We start from the raw sequence: 18,037 nt of genomic DNA, 5'->3' as shown, positions 1-18,037 counted from the left end.
AGTCCCATCCCCTGCAGGTCACTCTCACAGCACTGGGCAGCTCCTTCAGCAACAGACTGATACACCCCAAGTGTGTGAAGGAGAGGTATCGCAGGTCCTTCCTTCCTGCTGCTGTCAGACTTTACAACCTGCACTGCTCCATATAGACCTCACCCCATACTCTGCACCGTGCAATAAGTCTGTTCAAACTCATTTCATCACCCATATTTATTACCTTTATTTAAAATCTGTATATAAAAACTTGTTGCTTATTTTTGCATTTTTATTTTTGCATTTTTGCACTATCCATGTAAATATGTACATTTGTCGATTCTATTCTATTTTCTCTTTACTTTTAATATTTTTTTTTTGTCTATTTTTCTATTTCTCTGTCTTGTAATATTCTGCTGTTGCAACATACAAATTTCCCGGTCTACGGGACATTAAAGGAATTCTGATTCTGATTCTGATTCTGAAGTCCAGTTGCCTACAAAATAGCACTTAGTAAAACGAATTTAAAATACTTCCTTTTACTTCCATCTTTTATTTCCCATTGAAGTAACTTGTACAGTGCTTGTTTGCAAATTTCTTTGCCTTTTTAATTAGTTTTTGTTAAAGACAATCAGGAAATAGGGAGAGAGACTAGTGTCCCAACAGTGACACTGTAGTGGCTTCTGCTAACACTCTCCAACAGACACGCACTTTAGCTAACATGCAAACCTGTCTGTAAAAACAGAGATGAAAAGACTCAGAGGTCTTTATAAGCTCGTTATAGTGTCAGTACCCGGTTAATATGTCCTTACCCGTTAATAATAATGGCAGCTGAGCCGCTGCTAGTGTTTTCCAAACCATGCAGTGCATCTCCAACAACTTTAAAGTCAGCTAGCTAACATAACATAACATAACATAACCACTCACTTAAACTGACCAGCAAACCTAAGCTAACCAGATTTCATGTTGTTCTAAAGAAAACATACATTTCAAACAAGTGTCATGCCAATTTTACCAAAACTACCGACGTGTTTTGAGAAAGTGACCAATGTTTAATGAACTGTGCTAATAAACACTGCAGAGCTAAAATGAGCAAAATCATAATGGAGGTTTGGTGCACCGAGCAAAACACAACTTCCATCACAGATTTAATTAGATGTAGTTATAGAGGATTATGTTCCACCTGAATTTACTTCAACACTTAACAGTTGAATGAGACATCTTCTCTTATTTAGGGTTATTTCAGAAAGATTTGAGGCAAAAACAAATTTCACCGACATGAGAGGGAGGCTGGCTCCCTTTTAACCCGCACATACGTAGAACAAAATGGGCTTAGAAAACATGAAGGTACTATGTGGAGCTCGCTGATATATGAAGGAACATCACCTGGGCTTATTACCTGAGATCGTTAAGTAATAACTGATCTGTACACCTCCCACATAGACATGAATACACCTGTACTAAGCAGGTAACTGTACACATAAAGCAGATTAGTACAGAACAGTTTACTGACCATGTTCGTGTCTTCAGAGAAGAGCTACTTGGATCAGAGTGAAGATCTGTCAGTGACTCATCTAGGCATCTAAAGTTTTGGAGGGAAATGCACTAATTTCATGCGGGAAATGAGCGAGACAGCCCATTTTTGGAGCGCACCATCTGCATTCGTCAGATAATATGTTGGCGGGATTTATTTTGCGTGGTTTACACTGATATAACCAGAGAGTGATCACATCATTGTAAGCTATTCAGCTCAGTTTGTAGAGCAGGCGTCCTGTCAATGGAGTTTTGCCTTCGCTCTGGGTTCAAGTGCCGATCTGGGATCCTTTACTGCATTCTGTCTTGTTAAAAGAGACTAAAATAAAAATAAAATAAAAATCAATAGAACCAACTCAGATATACAATTGTCAAGAGGATAAGAAAAAGTCGCTTTTTTTTATTGATATTTCATTTCTCTGGTCTTTATTTTTTATTATTCCAATACGAGATAAGGGAATGTAATCAAGTTACATTACTTTAATATTGTAATTGGGTGAATTCAAGTCAATTGGACACCTCAGCTGAAGTGTTATTGATTTCAGTTCTGTACTTTTAACATAAAATGGATGAAATGAAATGTGAATGATGACTTCATAGGGGTGATGTCACAGAAAGGGATGGGGCACTTGTACATATTATGTATATAGGAATCTATTTCTTACCTTTTAATTTAGTACTATTATTATTGTTTATTGTTAAAATGAACTGTCCTTAGACTGCTGGGACACACCAATATCCCTGTTTGCAGGACCAATAAAGGAGTTCTGATTCTGAGTCAGTCACGATCCCTGCGAATTGCATGAGGAGGTCGGTGACGTCATATTCTGATCAGCCATAAAAAAGAAAATGTTTCTAATATTTCATCACATTATGTTTTTGTTGGGACCGGCACATGGCTCTGACATGAGAGCGGCCTAAATTGCACTAACAAAGGAAAGTGCATCGACCCTAATGTCCAGTTGGTGGCGCCTGCTTGACACAGTCCCCCCAGGTTTGACTAATCCCATCTCCCATTGTCTGAGAGCGCCCCTGAATGCATCAATTCCAACTTTGATGTGGAATAAAAAAGTAGTCTAAGTAGTCCAAGATTCATATACTGCTGAACTAAGTACTTCCTAGACTACTTACATGCATAATATGAAGTACTTTTACTGTGTACTTTTCGAGGAATACTTTATCAAAATCCTTACCAGAGAACAATAATAATTATTTTTTACTACTTATGTAAAGTGCATTTTTTTATTTATCAAAGTTGGGCGAAAATAATTATTTTTGTTCTCTCACTCTCAATTCCCCCTCACTTTATAGGTTTCCTGTGCGAATTTAAAGAATGTATTACAACTTATTGACACTAAAAAGAGTAACACAACTGAAAGCAAAGCTATTTTTAAAGAGGAATGATGTGTTGTTTTGTCTTTTTTTATGTCTTCTTCCTTTTTAAAATTATTATCTTTTTAAAACCCCAAGCAGAGAAAATTTGCAGTCAGTATTCATTATATTGTCTTATTTTTCTATTCCATTATATGTAGTACACGTCTGATGGGTTTGTACATTTGATTGTCTTCCAAAAACGTTCATTTAAAATGAAAAAAACAAACAAAAACACACAAGGTGTTTTCTGCCCTCCAACCACAGGGAGCAATAATGAGCTCACTACAATGTGGCGCAATCGAGATTTATGCACTATAGGAAGTGTTTTTAACCATTGTTTTTCGAGTTTACAGGGAAAACTAGGGGGGTTCTTTGGATAAACGTACGTCGTGTTAATCGCCCCCACCACAGTTAAAGAGCAGCTCCCCTGAGTTTTTCTGTGGGATCATCCCGGACTCTCTGAAGCGGGGCTAGTGTGACGTTACCATCGGAGAAGTAGCCGTTAGAAGACAAACGGGAGCGGCTGGTGAGTATAGCAAGCGCACCTATACGTTTGTCGACGTCACGTGTTGTGGGTATTTTCCGCGGGTTTGTACGGCTGACTGCCCACCTGAAACCCTGATCACCGACAGGTATGATTTATAAGTGTTTAGAGGTTATCTGCTGACCACAACTGCTTTATAATTCGTCTGACTTTAACGTGAAGGCACGTTCAGTTTCCACGTGTTGTCCAGATTTGTGCAGAGTCATTAAAGCTCTGAACTAATCTCTGTGATCCATGACTGATGATCAGGAAGAGGCATGCTCCTCCAGTTTCAAGTGATGGCTTTTTTTTACGTTTACAAACAAACGTATATGTGCCACCTTTCTAGCATCAAACAGTGTTCTGCGGACCTTGTTTTCCTTATTTATCAGTTAAGAAAAAATGACATCTCAGAGTTTGAGTTATTACCTAATTTATATTGTAAATATTATAATTTCTTGTCCAAAACTACATAGTGCCCCTTTTAACATATAGTAGATATTTATAGTTGTATTATATAATTAGGTGCCCAAACAGTCCTGCAACACATCTTCTTGTGAAGATTAAAATGTTATATATTCAATAAAAAATAACACACCATTACAAAGTACGCCCTCCAAAATAACCATAAAGTCGTATGAACACCCCAACCAAAAACTTCACGTTCTAACCACATATTGTGAGGTTTAATTGAAGGGCTGCTGACTGTGTTAGTTTAAAATAGCAACTGATAAATTGACAGATGACTGTACATAGTCTCTCATTTCTGTCCACAGGAAAGTTTACAGCGCTTACACTCTGTCCTTATATTTTTTTCATGTCAAATAGAGTTGTAACAATTTGGGGCATTTAGCAGACACTTTTGTCCGAAGCGATTTACAATAAGTACATTTGTCAGTTTTTTTATTGAGATAAAAACACAGATTATAAATGCAGATAATAAAAGTAATTGGAAGTTATTAGACCATTTCTGGGGAAATTAATTGAGAAACTGTTTAAAGCCAAGATCATCAAACACGAGTTTCCCTTGTTTTTGTCTTATCCAAAAAAAAGACCTCATGACTCAAAGTATGTCCAGAGACTTCCATACGTGCCAGCTGTCAGCCAAACAGCTGACTGCTCATTTATGTCGGGTTGGCTACTTTTTTCAAAATACGAATAAAGCGGAGAGCTTGTGTCCTGCCTGATTGTGGAGAGTCATCTTCAGTGTTTGACAGATATTTAGTGAGGTAACTGTTAACAAATCGTGCCACAAAAACATTAATCAATTATCTTTACTTATATTGTGCTTTTAAAAGCAGAGGCTGTGTCCTTGATGAAGTTACTCTACACTATGCTGCAGCCTCACACTGTTTGGACGGTTTAAGTTTGTTCTACAAACTCTCAGATGCCACAAATCATGATAGCCACATGGGACAGTGTGGGCTAAAATGCAAAAGAAGCTGAATTCTTTTTGTTTAGAATCGTGCAGGCAAGCTTGTTAGAAAAATTACAGTTAATATGATGACACAGGGGTTTGTCTACTTCTTCCAGCTGTGCAGTTTCTCCATATCCTTGAGGAAAAGCCTGTATGTCATTTCATTGACAAAATTAGACCTGTTCATTAATTTGTAGTATTGCTCCCAATAATGTAATGCACATAAAGAGACAATTCGATATCGTCTCAAGGTTTGTAATGTCTTGTGTCTTTACAGTCTGTGAGAGATGCCACCAATGAAAAGAGTCAGAGTGAGTAAGAAGGCTGCTAACTCAGGTAAGCAAATTAAATCACACGGTAAAACCTCTTGTCTGGTGTGTTGCACTGTAACGAGTGACGAATCGTTCCCTCAACAACACAGGCAAAGATGACGACGGTGACGCAGTCTCTTCTGCAAAAGTAACAGCCGGCGGTAAAAGGAAAGCGAAGGGGGCAACTAAGGAGAGCTCGGAATCAGCGGATCCTCCACAGTACAGTCGCTGGCTGATGAAGTCGGAGCCGGAGAGCCGCTTTGAGAACGGCATCGACATGAAGGTACAGATCAGCGGCCGCCTCATCAGCAAAGCCTGTTGTTAAAAATGGAAAAATGTGAGTGGGCTGTGCTCATCTGTCTGACGCGTGTGGTTCATGTTTGGCAGTTCGGGATCGAGGATCTGAAGGCTCTGCCTGATCAGACGGACTGCTGGGACGGCGTCCGCAATTATCAGGTAGAGCCACACACCTAATCAGAATGCCTAAAACAAGGACAACCAGCGTGGCACTGCTCTCTGAGAAGGCTTTGTGTCAGCAGCCTTGTGCAGATTCTCTTCTCTCTGTGGGAATGTTCCTCTGAATTATCTATCATCTCCAGGCGCGCAACTTCATGAGAATGATGAAAGAAGGGCAGTTGGCTTTCTTTTACCACAGCAACTGCAAGGAACCGGGTGTTGCAGGAGTCATGAAAGTAAGCCCAACACTGTCTGTCTAATGATTTCTAATGATTTCAACAGAGCTGCAGACAGGACTGATATCCAGCTCAATTTCCCCCTTTTTTCCCCCCCAGATTGTGAAGGAAGCGTACGTGGACCACACTCAGTTCGACAAGAAGGATGTCCATTTCGATCCGAGCAGTAAACCAGACAACCCCAAGTGGAGCATGGTAAGCCAGTTCAGAGATTCATAAGAACAATTACTGACATTAAAGCACGAAGGCTGATGTTTTCTTCTCTCTCAGGTGGACGTGCAGTATCAGAGGATGCTGAAGCGTTTTATTCCGCTGTCCGAGCTGAAAAAGTACCACCTGCAGCATCGCTCCAAAGGCGGGCCTCTGAAGGACATGGCCCTTTTCACAAGGGCCAGACTGTCCGTGCAACCGTTAACAGATGGTGAGTTCAGCCAGAGGAGCATGTTTCTGTGAGTCTGTTGAGTCTCTTTTCAGTATTAACCCGTTTTGCCCCACTGGCAACAATTGTTGCGGAAGTGTATCACTGTCATTTTCTACTCATAATAAAAAATCTCAAAGGTACTTATTCAACTTTTTCCACTTATATGCTAGTAGACAACTTAGACAAAAGTTTTGTTTTATAAAAAATTGTTTCCAAGTGCTTCCTATCACATGACATCATCTGCTTCCTGCTACTTCTGACTGAAGACATGGGTGATGCAAATCCTCCTGGAAAGAGGCAATTTTCATAAATTTCTTATGATTTTCCCCCCAAACATGTTTATAATTATTTAATCATTTAAGTCTCTAGAGTAACCCTCCCCCAAAAAATTTTACCTGGGATGAATATTTTTTTGTTCATGGGCTTATTTCTGTGAGTGGCAACAAAAGTTGCCAGTGGGCACATAGCTTGTCGCTAACTAAAGGAAAACACTGTCTGTAGGATTGCTCATAATTAACTTATTTCAAATTGAAGAATGATGTACAACGGCTCATTTTAGTCCTCTTGGAATACTCTTCCTAGCTAAATAAATTCACAGGTATTCAAGGCATGTGTCTATAGGATTTTTAGGCGGTCGCCACCCCCTCGTGGCCCAATTGTTGAAAAACGCGTGCTAAAGTGCCCTTTTGGGAGCCAAAACGCACGCTAAAGTGCCCTCTTGGGAGCCAAAACGAGCACTAAAGTGACCTCTTGGGAGCCAAAACGCATGCTAAAGTGCCCTCTTGCTAGGCAAAACACACTAAACTGCCACCTTGGCTGGTTTAAACATGATAAACTGCCCTCTTAGGTGGCAAAAATGTGCGCTAAACTGCCCTCTTGGGAGCAAAAACGCACACTAAAGTGTCCTCTTGGGAGCCAAAACAAGCACTAAAGTGACCTCTTGGGAGCCAAAACGCATGCTAAAGTGTCCTCTTGGGAGCCAAAACGCATGCTAAAGTGTCCTCTTGCTTGGCAAAACACAATAAACTGCCCCCTTGGCTGGTTAAAACATGATAAACTGCCCTCTTGGGTGGCAAGAATGCGGGCAAAAGTGCCCTCTTGGGAGCCAATACGCACACTAAAGTGTCCTCTTGGGAGCCAAAACAAGCACTAAAGTGACCTCTTGGGAGCCAAAACGCATGCTAAAGTGTCCTCTTGCTTGGCAAAACACAATAAACTGCCCCCTTGGCTGGTTAAAACATGATAAACTGCCCTCTTGGGTGGCAAGAATGCGGGCAAAAGTGCCCTCTTGGGAGCCAAAACGCACGCCAAAGTGCCCTCTTCAGTGGCGAGAACGCGCTGTATTTTCGCCCCTGCTCTTTGAAAAGTCTGTACACGCCACTGCTGAGATGTATATCTGATAAAAAGGTTATTTTAAATAAAGAAACTAGTTCAAATTGTTTGTTTTGAATTTTATACAGGGGGAACCAAGGTTTGAACCATGATCATTAGCTACCTTCCTGGGATGGTAATATCCATTGGTATCCATGTACAGTTTTATATATATATTTTTTGTTTTACAACCCCCACCCCCCTCCATCTTTTTGTTATTATTCATTATGACTATATTATTATTTTGTTATTACTATATTATTATTATTATTATTATTATTATTTCTATGTAATTATTACGTGACATGTGACCTAGTGACAAGCTGTGTGCCCACTGGCAACAATTGTTGCCAGTCATAAAAATGCTATTTTCTTCAAAACTAAGTACAAAATGGAAAAAATAAATACATAACATGATTCAGAGGGACTCAACTGATAAAATGATATGCCTTACAAATCTGGAAAAAATCTGGGCACAAATGGGTTAAGCTTGTTGTTGTTGTTGTTGTGCTTTTTTCTCTGCAGAGGAGTTTGACTTTGTCCTCAGTCTGGAGGATAAAGAGCCTTTGTGAGGACTGTGGACCAGCTGATGCTTGTTGACACAGTGAAATCAAGAAGCAGCAGCCTCATTTACAGTGCTGGAGTGTTCTTCTCTTGTTCTTAAGTATTAATAAATGTATTTTTGATAAGTCATGACCCGCTTCCAGTTTTTAATCTGCACCTCTAAATGGTACAGGACAACTTCAGCCACTCCATACAAAACCCTCAAACTGCAGAGATACAAAAGCATGTGTTATGTTGACGGGAGCTGCTCTTTGCCCTCAGGATAGCTAGTTTTAATGCCATCATTCAATTTGTAATTTGTGTGTAGCAGCAAGAGAGTGCATACTTCACAATGAGCAACGGCCACCTGATGTGAATTTCTCCAGATACAAATGACATTTTTGCAATCTATATATTTTCTTAACGAGGTTCACCGCTGTCCTGTGATGAGGGAGTGACTGGGAAGATAAAAAGTAAAAAACTCTTTGATTTGTTATAGAACTAAATAAATAATTAGTCATCTAAGCACAAGTTTGATGCAGGAGGAAGCAATCATAGCACAGCGGACCTCACAAAGTACGTACTGTTGCACGCCACATGCCTACAATTGGGACATAAAACTTGTCATAACACATACATCGTAGACCATAGTGCGAAATTAAGGTGCAAAAACTCATGGACCCACAACTCATCTGGTCCACAAGGAGCCTCAAGCTCATTTTCTACAGGTCCGCTTGGGGTGCAGACCTCACAAGACTTAACTGATTTAATTACCCACAATGAATAGAAATATGGATGTAACTTTATTAAACATTAATTGAATCGTGTAGACTAAAAACCAATACTCTCCCACACCACCATACTGAAATATCGACATATTAGCCATCTTAATAGTGGACCACAGTCCAGAAGCAAACATCTGTTGTTTTGTCCAGATGCTAAATGTACTTTGAGGAAGCCTTGAGAGAAGTAAAAACAAAATCTGGCAATCAATTTCTTACATCTTAGCTTAATTATTTTCTCTCCTATGTTTATGACTTAAAAACAAATAATGCCAAGTTAATACTCCTTAACTCCTTATATTTTCAAGCAGTTTCCATGATTGATTCACATCCTGCTCAAAGACGTGTTCAGATTATAAAAAAAATAACTGGTAATAATTAAGGACTCTACATATTTGAAGATCATTTTTACCACATATTCATATAATCCCTTTAATCAGTATTTGTTTTCTTTCACTGGAAACATCTCGTGTACCAGCTGTGGGCAGCCCTGCTCTAGAGGTAATAAAATGCATTTCATTATTGTGCTCTTCAGGCCCGTCTATCAGTAGCTTTATATTAGCCTTGCGCTATCCAGCCCTCACAGATTTGACGTGATGACAGTGAACACGTCACAGTTTGTACGACCGAAGTCCACAAGGTCACAGTCTGCAAGTCCAGAGGATGGCCATTTGGATTGTGATGTGATCTGGAATGTACCTAATGGGCTGTAATGTGTCTGTGCTCTCTGCAGCTCACTCGATGTGACGAGTCTTCTGCTGCAGAGGGGATTGAGAGTCAGAATAAAAAGAAGAGCAGACTAATGGTTTATACTGGTGCGGCTTTCTATTTCACATAGGTTTAATTTCTTAACGCGTTTTGCAAATGATTGTGAACAGAAATGAAATTTGTTCAAAGGCAAACATTTGCTGGTTTTTGTTTTGTTCAAAATATTGTTTTTATCTGACCACATGAATGAGAGGTGCAATGGTGCGACCAATGAAAATGTTAAATGTTAAGTCACACTTGACAGATTCTGGGGTGCATGTGCAACAAAAATAGTCGCACCCTGGAGAACTGCTGGTATTTTTGGAACACTACATTTGACATACTAGGTATTTAGAAATAACACTTTTTCTGGCATACTGAAATAAGATCCTTTTGCCCTTTGATACTCTTGAGGATCTAGATATATTTCATTAATATTTCAATAAATAGGGACTACAGTACTTGTTCAAACCTCAGGGGTTGCAACCATTATTTTCATTTTCAATTTCTCTTGTTGATTATTTTGTTTATATATATATATAATAAATTTGTTTTTTGCTCTTTACAATGTTGATCAGTGTTTCCCAAAGCCAAAGATTACATCTTCAAACATCTTGTTTTGTCCACAACCCAAATATATTAACTTTACTGTCAGAGGAGTAAAGAAACCAAAACATATTCACATTTAAGAAGCTAGATTCAGAGAATTCTGTTTAAAAAATGACTCAAACTGATTAATCGCTAGTTAAAATAGCAAATAATTTAATAGTTGGAAAGTAAATGACAAATTGTTGCTGCTCTACAAAGCTGCCGCATTGTGTTAAATGGCTATGTGTTTTCATGTGGTGTTTTCATTATTTTGTCCACCCTGTCTTTTCAGGTTTATCATGTCCGCCACAAACAATCACTTCTACAAATACAACCAACACAACAAGACTGAGTTTTCCTTTTTTTTTTATCCATTTGGCATCAATTTATTTAACTTTTCGGGGACAAGGAAGAATTGATTAACATTTTGCAAAAGATAGATAGTTCTAATGTAACTTTTCTCTGGTTAAAAGACTAAAATTATGTTAGAGGCAGGAGGATCTCATTTGCTTGATACACGTAGGCACAAATTTCAAGTCTCTAATAAAGAGGATACAGAAGACTCCATACTATCAGACCGTAGTACAACACTCTTTCCTAACAATACTGGAATGCTGAGGTAAAGCATATGAACATGAAAGGTCATTTTGTGGCACTGTGTACTGTATAATCAATGTACACACACACACACACACACACACACACACACACACTGGACCAGAGGACAGGATTAAAGGTTTTAGCTGGTCTTATTTACAGGTAAAATAAAGAAAAGGAAAAAAGTGTGGGATAATACTCAAGTCCTCTCGCTCAAAAAAAGGAAAAAGATTCCAGTTTTCCACCAATTCTTTTTTTGTTTGTTGTGCAAACAGAGAGAAAACACAAAGAGAGAAATGTGTTCAGCAAGATATAGCAGTGCAAAGTTATCTCAGATTTCTTGACCTTACAACAGTGTTAGGAATGCATTCATTTAAGGTGGAATGTTGAAGATACATTTTTTTGTTGACAATTCATGATATTCAGTTGCGTTAATTGCGTTAAGAGATTAGAAATCAATTTATCCAGAAAAAGCGTTAGAGTGTAACCAACAGAAGGCTTAAAAAATCAAGAATTTCACATGAATGATTTTACACAGTAGACACGGCGACAGGTGATTAGTTTGATTCCCATAAAGAAAAAAAAAAAAAAAAGAACGCATTAATGAGGAAGGACAAGACCAGCAGCCTGAAGCCACCTCTGAATGCCTCATGCAAACTGTTTCATTGTTCACATACTGTAGTACTGTATGTCGGTCTCCCTTCTTCCTCCCAGCAGCGGCTACAAATAAAAAAAAAAAAAACACAGCTGCTTCACCAGATGTTGTACAGTTGACAGGTACCTCCGACGCAGACGCTGATGAGTCTTGAAAGAGCGGACTGGAGGGGGCAGCAGGCGGGCGTCTCTACCCGCTCTCCTCCTTCGCAGCCTGCTCCAGCGCGCTCTCTGAAGCCGCCGAGCCCTCGAACCTCTGAGAGGCGATGGCGGCCTGATGGGACATGCTCTTCCTCACCACGTCGCCTTTCCTCCACAGTGTGATTTCCTGCACAGGTCAGGGGGAAAAGATGGCCGTGAATGGCATGAAAAGTTTACATGCTATCATCAACCACAGCGGAGTACTGGTTACTCTCGTACAGTGAATTCAGGAACACTTAGCAACAATTAGCTCGCAGCAATTTATTTTGTGAAGCACTTTTGATTTTCTATGTAAATATACAAAAGCTTTTATTTATAACAAAGTGTAATGCTATGTTGTATATTCCACGTGTCACAATGATTACGTTCAAACAAAAAAACAAGACAACTCATTAATTAATGAATAGTTTACATGTGTTGGCTTTTCACATCTTTATCAGAACTTGTTATATGTATACAAATGCTGGATATTCGACAGTGATGTTTACTTCTTTATCATACAACTTTCTCAGCAGTCATTTTTGTATTGTATTGCTCATTATGGAGGTTCATAATGAGCAATACAATACATGCTTGTGCTTTTTTCTGCGGTAAATTGTGTGCTGCTAAAAAACATATACAGCAAACAAATCTTTGTCTCAGTTTCATATTACATACTAAGTGTTTACAGTATACAACTGATGACAGTATGCCGTTTATGGTTGGAACTCACAATTAAGTACATTATTTATTTATCAGTTCATTACTTTTTTGTTAAGCTGATGAATTGTTTAGTCTATAAAATGTCAAAATTGTAAAAAGAAAAATGACATCCATCAAATTTCTTGTTTTCTCCAACTTGGGAGTCCAAAAATATTAAATTTCAAGTGATGCAAAAGAGTGAAAAGCAGCTAATGATCACATTTGAAAAGTATGAACCAGCAAATGTTTGGCAATTTTCCTAGAAAAATCACAATAACGATAAGTGATTTATCAAAAATTGAGTGGTGTATGTTTGCTGACCGACATTAAACTACAACCTCTGAACGTCACTGCCAGTCAAACTCAGTGTTTTATTGTACTTTCCAATTGAATGTTTCTCTTCCCCTCTCAGGTCTATTCCATGTGAAGGAAACCTACAGGAAACTCATCCAGGAGCTTTATGGATGGCCAAATAATCAGGTTTTTGCTGCAGAATATAACTGTATTAACTCAGTATCTGTTAGGGCCATGTAATACATTTACATCGATATTTCGTATCTCTGATAACTGCTTGACGGGTGGAATATTCAAATCAATGTAACACACACACACAGACAAGAGGTCTGACTTTTATCAGAAGCCTACCTGTTGTTTGAAGTAGCGTCTCTCCTCCTCGTCAATCAGCACCAGGTTTAGGTAGTAGCGCACAGAGAACTTCTTGTTGATGTCTCGCATGGTGGGAGTCAGATCATAACCAGCCAGAAATAACCGGATGGGAATGGACTCGCCTGAAATATGAAATACATAGTGACATAGGAGAACATTGATCTCGTCTAAATAAAGAGATGCTTTGAGATTAAAATAACTCGCTGATATTATGAATGAGTGTTACTGACCCCTGACTGGAGCTCCGTCCATGATCTCATACTTGGCGATAGTGTCATTTTCATGATACACACTTGGGCCGGTGCCCGTTGTCTCACGTTTGATGATGTCGATTTCCATGTGCTTAATCTTAATCCTCACCAGCAGGAAATAGATTTTCCCCACAATCACATCTTTCAGATGGTACCTGGTCAAAACACAGATGAAAAGAATAAAGGCTCCGAATAACACGAAGTTTAGCGTTCGATCGTTCCTCCATCATCTTGACAATTTACACTGCCATTGGACTGCATGAAATCACTATTATAAATTAAATCTGCAACTTTTTGGATAATAAATTAATTATTACTAAGGCAAAAATTGCAAAAACAAACAACCTTTGTCTTCAATTATAGTGAGCTGAATATCTTTAGGTTTTTGACTGCTGCTCAGACAAATTCTAGACACTTTAAGTCAACTTAGGCTCTGAGAACCAGCGAGTTGCTGACATTCAAAGAGAAAACAATTAGTGAATTAATTATTGTCAGCTGCAGCAGTAAAATCTATGATGATCAAGAGAAAAGTAGTCAACAATTATTTATCAAATAATTTAAAAAGCAAAATTTAAACAACATTGTCTCATTTCAGCTCTAAAATGTGAGGTTTGAAACAAATATCTACAGATTAAGCAATAATGGTTTGTTGCAGCTCTACAAGTCTTACTTGGATTTGTTGTACTCGAACTCAATGTGGAGACAATCCTCAATTCCAACTTCCATTTTAATGGAGGAGTTGAGTTCAGGGTAAGTGCTCAACGTGTGGACAACAATGTCCATCTCTTTACTGATGTCATTTAGTCTTCTGATCACCGTGGCACGAAGAAAATATCTGCAAATAGAACAAACATAGACTGAAAACAGCACTGTTTCCACATAAGAAGATTCAATCCTTTACACATTATGCTATACAGCAAGTGTAGTTTTAATATAACCTCATGACATGGGCGGGTTAAAGAGTGACACTTAACTGTCACTCATTTCACTGCTTATAAAGTGGAGTCAATGATCAAACTTACCTTAGCTTGACATTCTGGCCTGTGTACGACTCATATGGTTTTTCAACGTGAGTGAACTCAAAGTCGAAGGTCTGCGACTGAGTTATTTCACCCGGCCTTGCGAGATCTTTCACCAGGGATACAAACTCATGGTGGTTTCCTCTGTCATAATAGAGCTCTAAAAACAGAAAAAACGTCATCAACAAAAGCAACATAAGAGTTGCAGAATTTAAGGCTTTGCATAATATTTACACTTGTGATAAGTCTTCAAATCTCCTGTTGGGTAAATCTGAAATATATGGAGAGAGATTTTCTAAGTCTTCCCATAAGGGACTGTATGAAGATTATGAGTGGGAAGGGCGATCAATAAAAGGGTAAGGGTTATATGGTTTTTTGTTTCTTTTGACTGAAGCGACAGTAGTCTACACTGTTGGGAAAGTAGGGCAGGGTCTTTAAAGATTGATCAGTAGGCTCTTCAGAGAGCTCCTTGTTTGTCAAGTTTCTACAGCGACTCATCGTGCATCTTAAAAGGAAACCATAACTACAGCTAAGCAGGATGTTAAAAATGCAAATGTGTAGGCTGATATAAACTGACAGCTCTTGCTTTAAAATAACATTTGGTGTACAGGATGAATCATATGTTTCCCATAGTTTTGTTTTCTTCTACTTGCATGATTGTTAACTATGTGAAAATTGTTATTCCATTAAAATATTTGTTTAAACTGCAGTACCATTCTAGGTTAATTAGACTGTGTTAAAACCAAAACTGACCCAATATTTGCAAGAATTTCTTGCTTTTTCTTTAATTTTCCATGTGTTTTCAGTGAATGGAAAACTGGTCAACTCTTTTTCCAGATGTTCCAGGACGCTTGGGAACCCTGAGTTTCCCACAAACATTTAAGTCAACATTCAATTTTTGTTTTCATCCATATTGTCTCAGGATTCGGGTGACGCGTTCGGAAAAGTGGTCATTTTTGTTAAAAAGACATTCTTGGTTTGTCTTACAATGACATGCTGCATCTATTTATGGGGAAAATCAGATGCTTAGGCCTTGGGGATCAGTGTTTAGGGGTACCATGTTACAAAAACCAAGAGTTACAGTAATGTAATTATTTTATTGGTAACGGAGTATTGTAACGAGTTACTAATAATATGTCAGTAATATACTACTACAGTTATGTCATAGGGTTACAATTCGCTCACTGTTTTTTTAGGGACCCATCCACACCAAGATGACCATATTAATATAGGCTCTGTGTGTGTTTAATACACAGAGTGTGTGTGACTGAAATGAGACGTATCCCGTAGGCCTGATGATGGAGCCTAATCCTGTGAGCGTACTTTACATTCTTGAATCACATATGCCCATGCGTTTCTTGTTCTGTGGACTTAAATAAAAGTTATTTAAAAAAATATTTTTGTCTTGTCATGTCATTATAGGCTCCATTATAGCAAGTATAGGTCTATTGTGTTTCATATGACTAAGCCTACAATTAAACACATTTATTCCTATCTCATAATATATCTAAACTTGATCCCTCGTCTGCCTGCTCATCCCTGTGTCCATGGCCAATTGATTATTTAAAAAAATCAAGGCTATTTAATTGTTTGATACATGTTTCTTGGGTATTCTCAGTAACTAAAAAGTAGTGTAATAAGTCATACTTTACATAATGTTGTACCGTAATAAATTACTGTAAAATGAAGGTAACTAGTAATATGTAATTATTGCATTTTGAAAGCAACTTGGATACAATGTTATGAATCTTTGGATCCTCTGCTGCAATTAATTTTACCATGAGGGGATTCAAATAATTTAGGGTTGTATCCTGCTATTGTTTTGAGATATAATGTTCAGCCCCACTCACTCACCACACCAATAATTTGTGTACAGTCCCTAACTGAAAAGGCTTTTTGAAGCTATACTAGACTGTGTGTGTGTCCCGTATGAAGTCATTGGTGGACATTATGTATGTATAAATGTTAACAGTGTCATTAAGTGTCATTTTCTACCTACCTATTTGGCCAACAAACTCAATTTTGATGCCCTGGTGCTCCAGCCTCTTCCCTGGGTTCTTCAGTGTCACGTTCACCTTCCCACTGACAGTCTCGCCATCGTAGAAAAGAAAATATTTATCTTTCTTCCCATCCTCAGTCTTGTGCTCAGCCTTCTTCCTCGTCTCAGCGTCATTCAGGACCACGTCGATTTCTGCACTTTGTCCAAAACTGAAGAAACTCATCGTAACGCTGCGTACGTAAAACTCCTTATCTAGATGCAACTGTGACTTGTTAGCAAAAGAAAAACACACAACCCCTCAACAAACCCTGCTAATGTCTCAAAGTAGAAAACTCACACACACACACACACACATACACTCACAGTAAGGCCTGCAGGTTGTGCAACCTCAGTTCCTCCCTCGGAGCACACAACACACTATAAACCATGAAAAAAGTCGACGGTATTTGACAGAGAGCTCCACATTAGCTACATGTCCATCCTCATTTCTAACGACGAAGCTAAATAGCGATACGACGGCACAACGACAACGCACGATAAAACGTCCATCAGCAAATTAGCCGTTTCTTTTTCGTTTTCCCTCTGCTGACCTGAATGTCTCCGATAAACAGTCTACACTGGCAACAAACTAGTCTGCGTCGTGATGGACACAATCCTGGCCGTGTGGATATCTTTTACATGTTTGTTTTCTGTAGGAAAAGACGGTTGAGTGTTGTCAAACGATCAGGATGTACGCCATCTGCATTGGATCAACTGCTTCCGGGTGGAAGTTTTTCAAAATAGAACACAAAAGAGGAACGTGTTTTGGGCTGGTTGTTCCAAACCGGAAGTGATAGGGTTTTATAGTAAAAAAAACCCCACACATCTTTACTGTGGTCTTTGAGTTTTCCTTTTTCAATGTGTATACAAGTAAGACCAGTGGTGAATTATAGTAATATTTACTCAAATTGGCTATTATAGTTACAGGGTAACTTCACCAATTTTATACATTAAAATGTGTTTAAAGGTCTTTGGAAGGACTCCAGCATACGTGAAGAAAGTGGTATCAATCCTTTTGTGGCACCTGAGAAAGCTGCATGTTATTTTATTAGGGCCCGAGCAGGGAACCTGCGAGGTCCCTATTGTAATCGTAATGATTATTCTGATTTTTCTTATTCTTTTTTTTTTCCTTTGTCCAAAATGATCGCATTTTTCACTGCCTGAACATACCCAAAAACTCACCAAACTTGGAATATAAGTCACACCTGGCGAAAAATTTGATAATCTATTGTCGTCCTGAATTTCCACCACTAGGTGGCGCTGTTATTAAGGAAAGCGCGTTTTGGCTAATAACTCCCATATACTTAGTCGCACATTCAAAAACCTTACATCGTTGCGTTCAGTGGATTGTCCTGAATCTCGTGGTATAGGCCACGCCCATTTCCGCTTACCGTTTTTTTTCGCTACGTCGCAAAATGTCGAAAACCTACTTTTTCGAACTCCTCCCAGGCAATTTCACCGATTTGCACGAAACTTGGCACACAGCATCTCTGGACCCTCCTGACAAAAAGTTATTAAAGGATTCTAATTAAAATAAATAATTTTGAAGTTATTAAATAACAAATTCCTGCAGATTTGGCTCAAAACAGGAAGTGTTGGATATTTCCACAGTAGTCAGATCAAATGACATGAAACTCAGGATACTACTTCCCCATGAG

General features: G+C 38.7%; 2 protein-coding genes across 3 annotated transcripts; one reads left to right on the top strand and one right to left on the bottom strand.

Annotated features, from left to right (window-relative positions):
- Window positions 1-3,202: 3,202 nt before the first annotated feature.
- thyn1 (thymocyte nuclear protein 1) lies at window positions 3,203-8,305 on the top strand. 2 transcript variants are annotated; one of them, XM_030441253.1, is made up of 8 exons: window positions 3,203-3,403; window positions 5,095-5,153; window positions 5,239-5,411; window positions 5,516-5,584; window positions 5,728-5,820; window positions 5,920-6,015; window positions 6,091-6,241; window positions 8,138-8,305. In XM_030441253.1, exons 2-8 carry the CDS (start codon window positions 5,105-5,107, stop codon window positions 8,182-8,184), a joined length of 678 nt encoding a protein of 225 aa, XP_030297113.1. In that variant the 5' UTR covers window positions 3,203-3,403; window positions 5,095-5,104; the 3' UTR covers window positions 8,185-8,305. The 2 variants fall into 2 exon arrangements, with proteins under 2 accessions (XP_030297113.1, XP_030297104.1); XM_030441244.1 differs by having other exon boundaries at window positions 3,393-3,509.
- Window positions 8,306-10,621: 2,316 nt separating this feature from the next.
- vps26b (VPS26, retromer complex component B) lies at window positions 10,622-17,127 on the bottom strand. The gene is made up of 6 exons (XM_030406030.1): window positions 16,341-17,127; window positions 14,345-14,501; window positions 13,993-14,157; window positions 13,302-13,477; window positions 13,051-13,193; window positions 10,622-11,851 (listed from the first exon to the last, which is right to left on the bottom strand). The coding sequence occupies exons 1-6, from the start codon at window positions 16,561-16,563 to the stop codon at window positions 11,714-11,716; spliced, it is 1,002 nt and encodes a 333-aa protein (XP_030261890.1). The 5' UTR covers window positions 16,564-17,127; the 3' UTR covers window positions 10,622-11,713.
- Between the last annotated feature and the right edge of the window lie 910 nt (window positions 17,128-18,037).

This window comes from Sparus aurata, chromosome 2, assembly GCF_900880675.1.
Source record: "Sparus aurata chromosome 2, fSpaAur1.1, whole genome shotgun sequence".
Classification (NCBI taxonomy): domain Eukaryota; kingdom Metazoa; phylum Chordata; class Actinopteri; order Spariformes; family Sparidae; genus Sparus; species Sparus aurata.
Note: the sequence above shows the minus strand (reverse complement) of the source record. Positions and strands in the feature narration are given on the sequence as shown.

Coding starts and splice junctions, on each gene's coding strand:
- thyn1 (XM_030441253.1), top strand. CDS start 5,105: ATGCCACCAATGAAAAGAGTCAGAGTGAGTAAGAAGGCTGCTAACTCA. Junction 5,412..5,515: donor AGAACGGCATCGACATGAAG/GTACAGATCAGC, acceptor CATGTTTGGCAG/TTCGGGATCGAGGATCTGAA. Junction 5,821..5,919: donor GTGTTGCAGGAGTCATGAAA/GTAAGCCCAACA, acceptor TTTCCCCCCCAG/ATTGTGAAGGAAGCGTACGT.
- vps26b (XM_030406030.1), bottom strand. CDS start 16,563: ATGAGTTTCTTCAGTTTTGGACAAAGTGCAGAAATCGACGTGGTCCTG. Junction 14,158..14,344: donor GGCCAGAATGTCAAGCTAAG/GTAAGTTTGATC, acceptor TTCTATTTGCAG/ATATTTTCTTCGTGCCACGG. Junction 13,194..13,301: donor GGACGGAGCTCCAGTCAGGG/GTCAGTAACACT, acceptor TTCATATTTCAG/GCGAGTCCATTCCCATCCGG.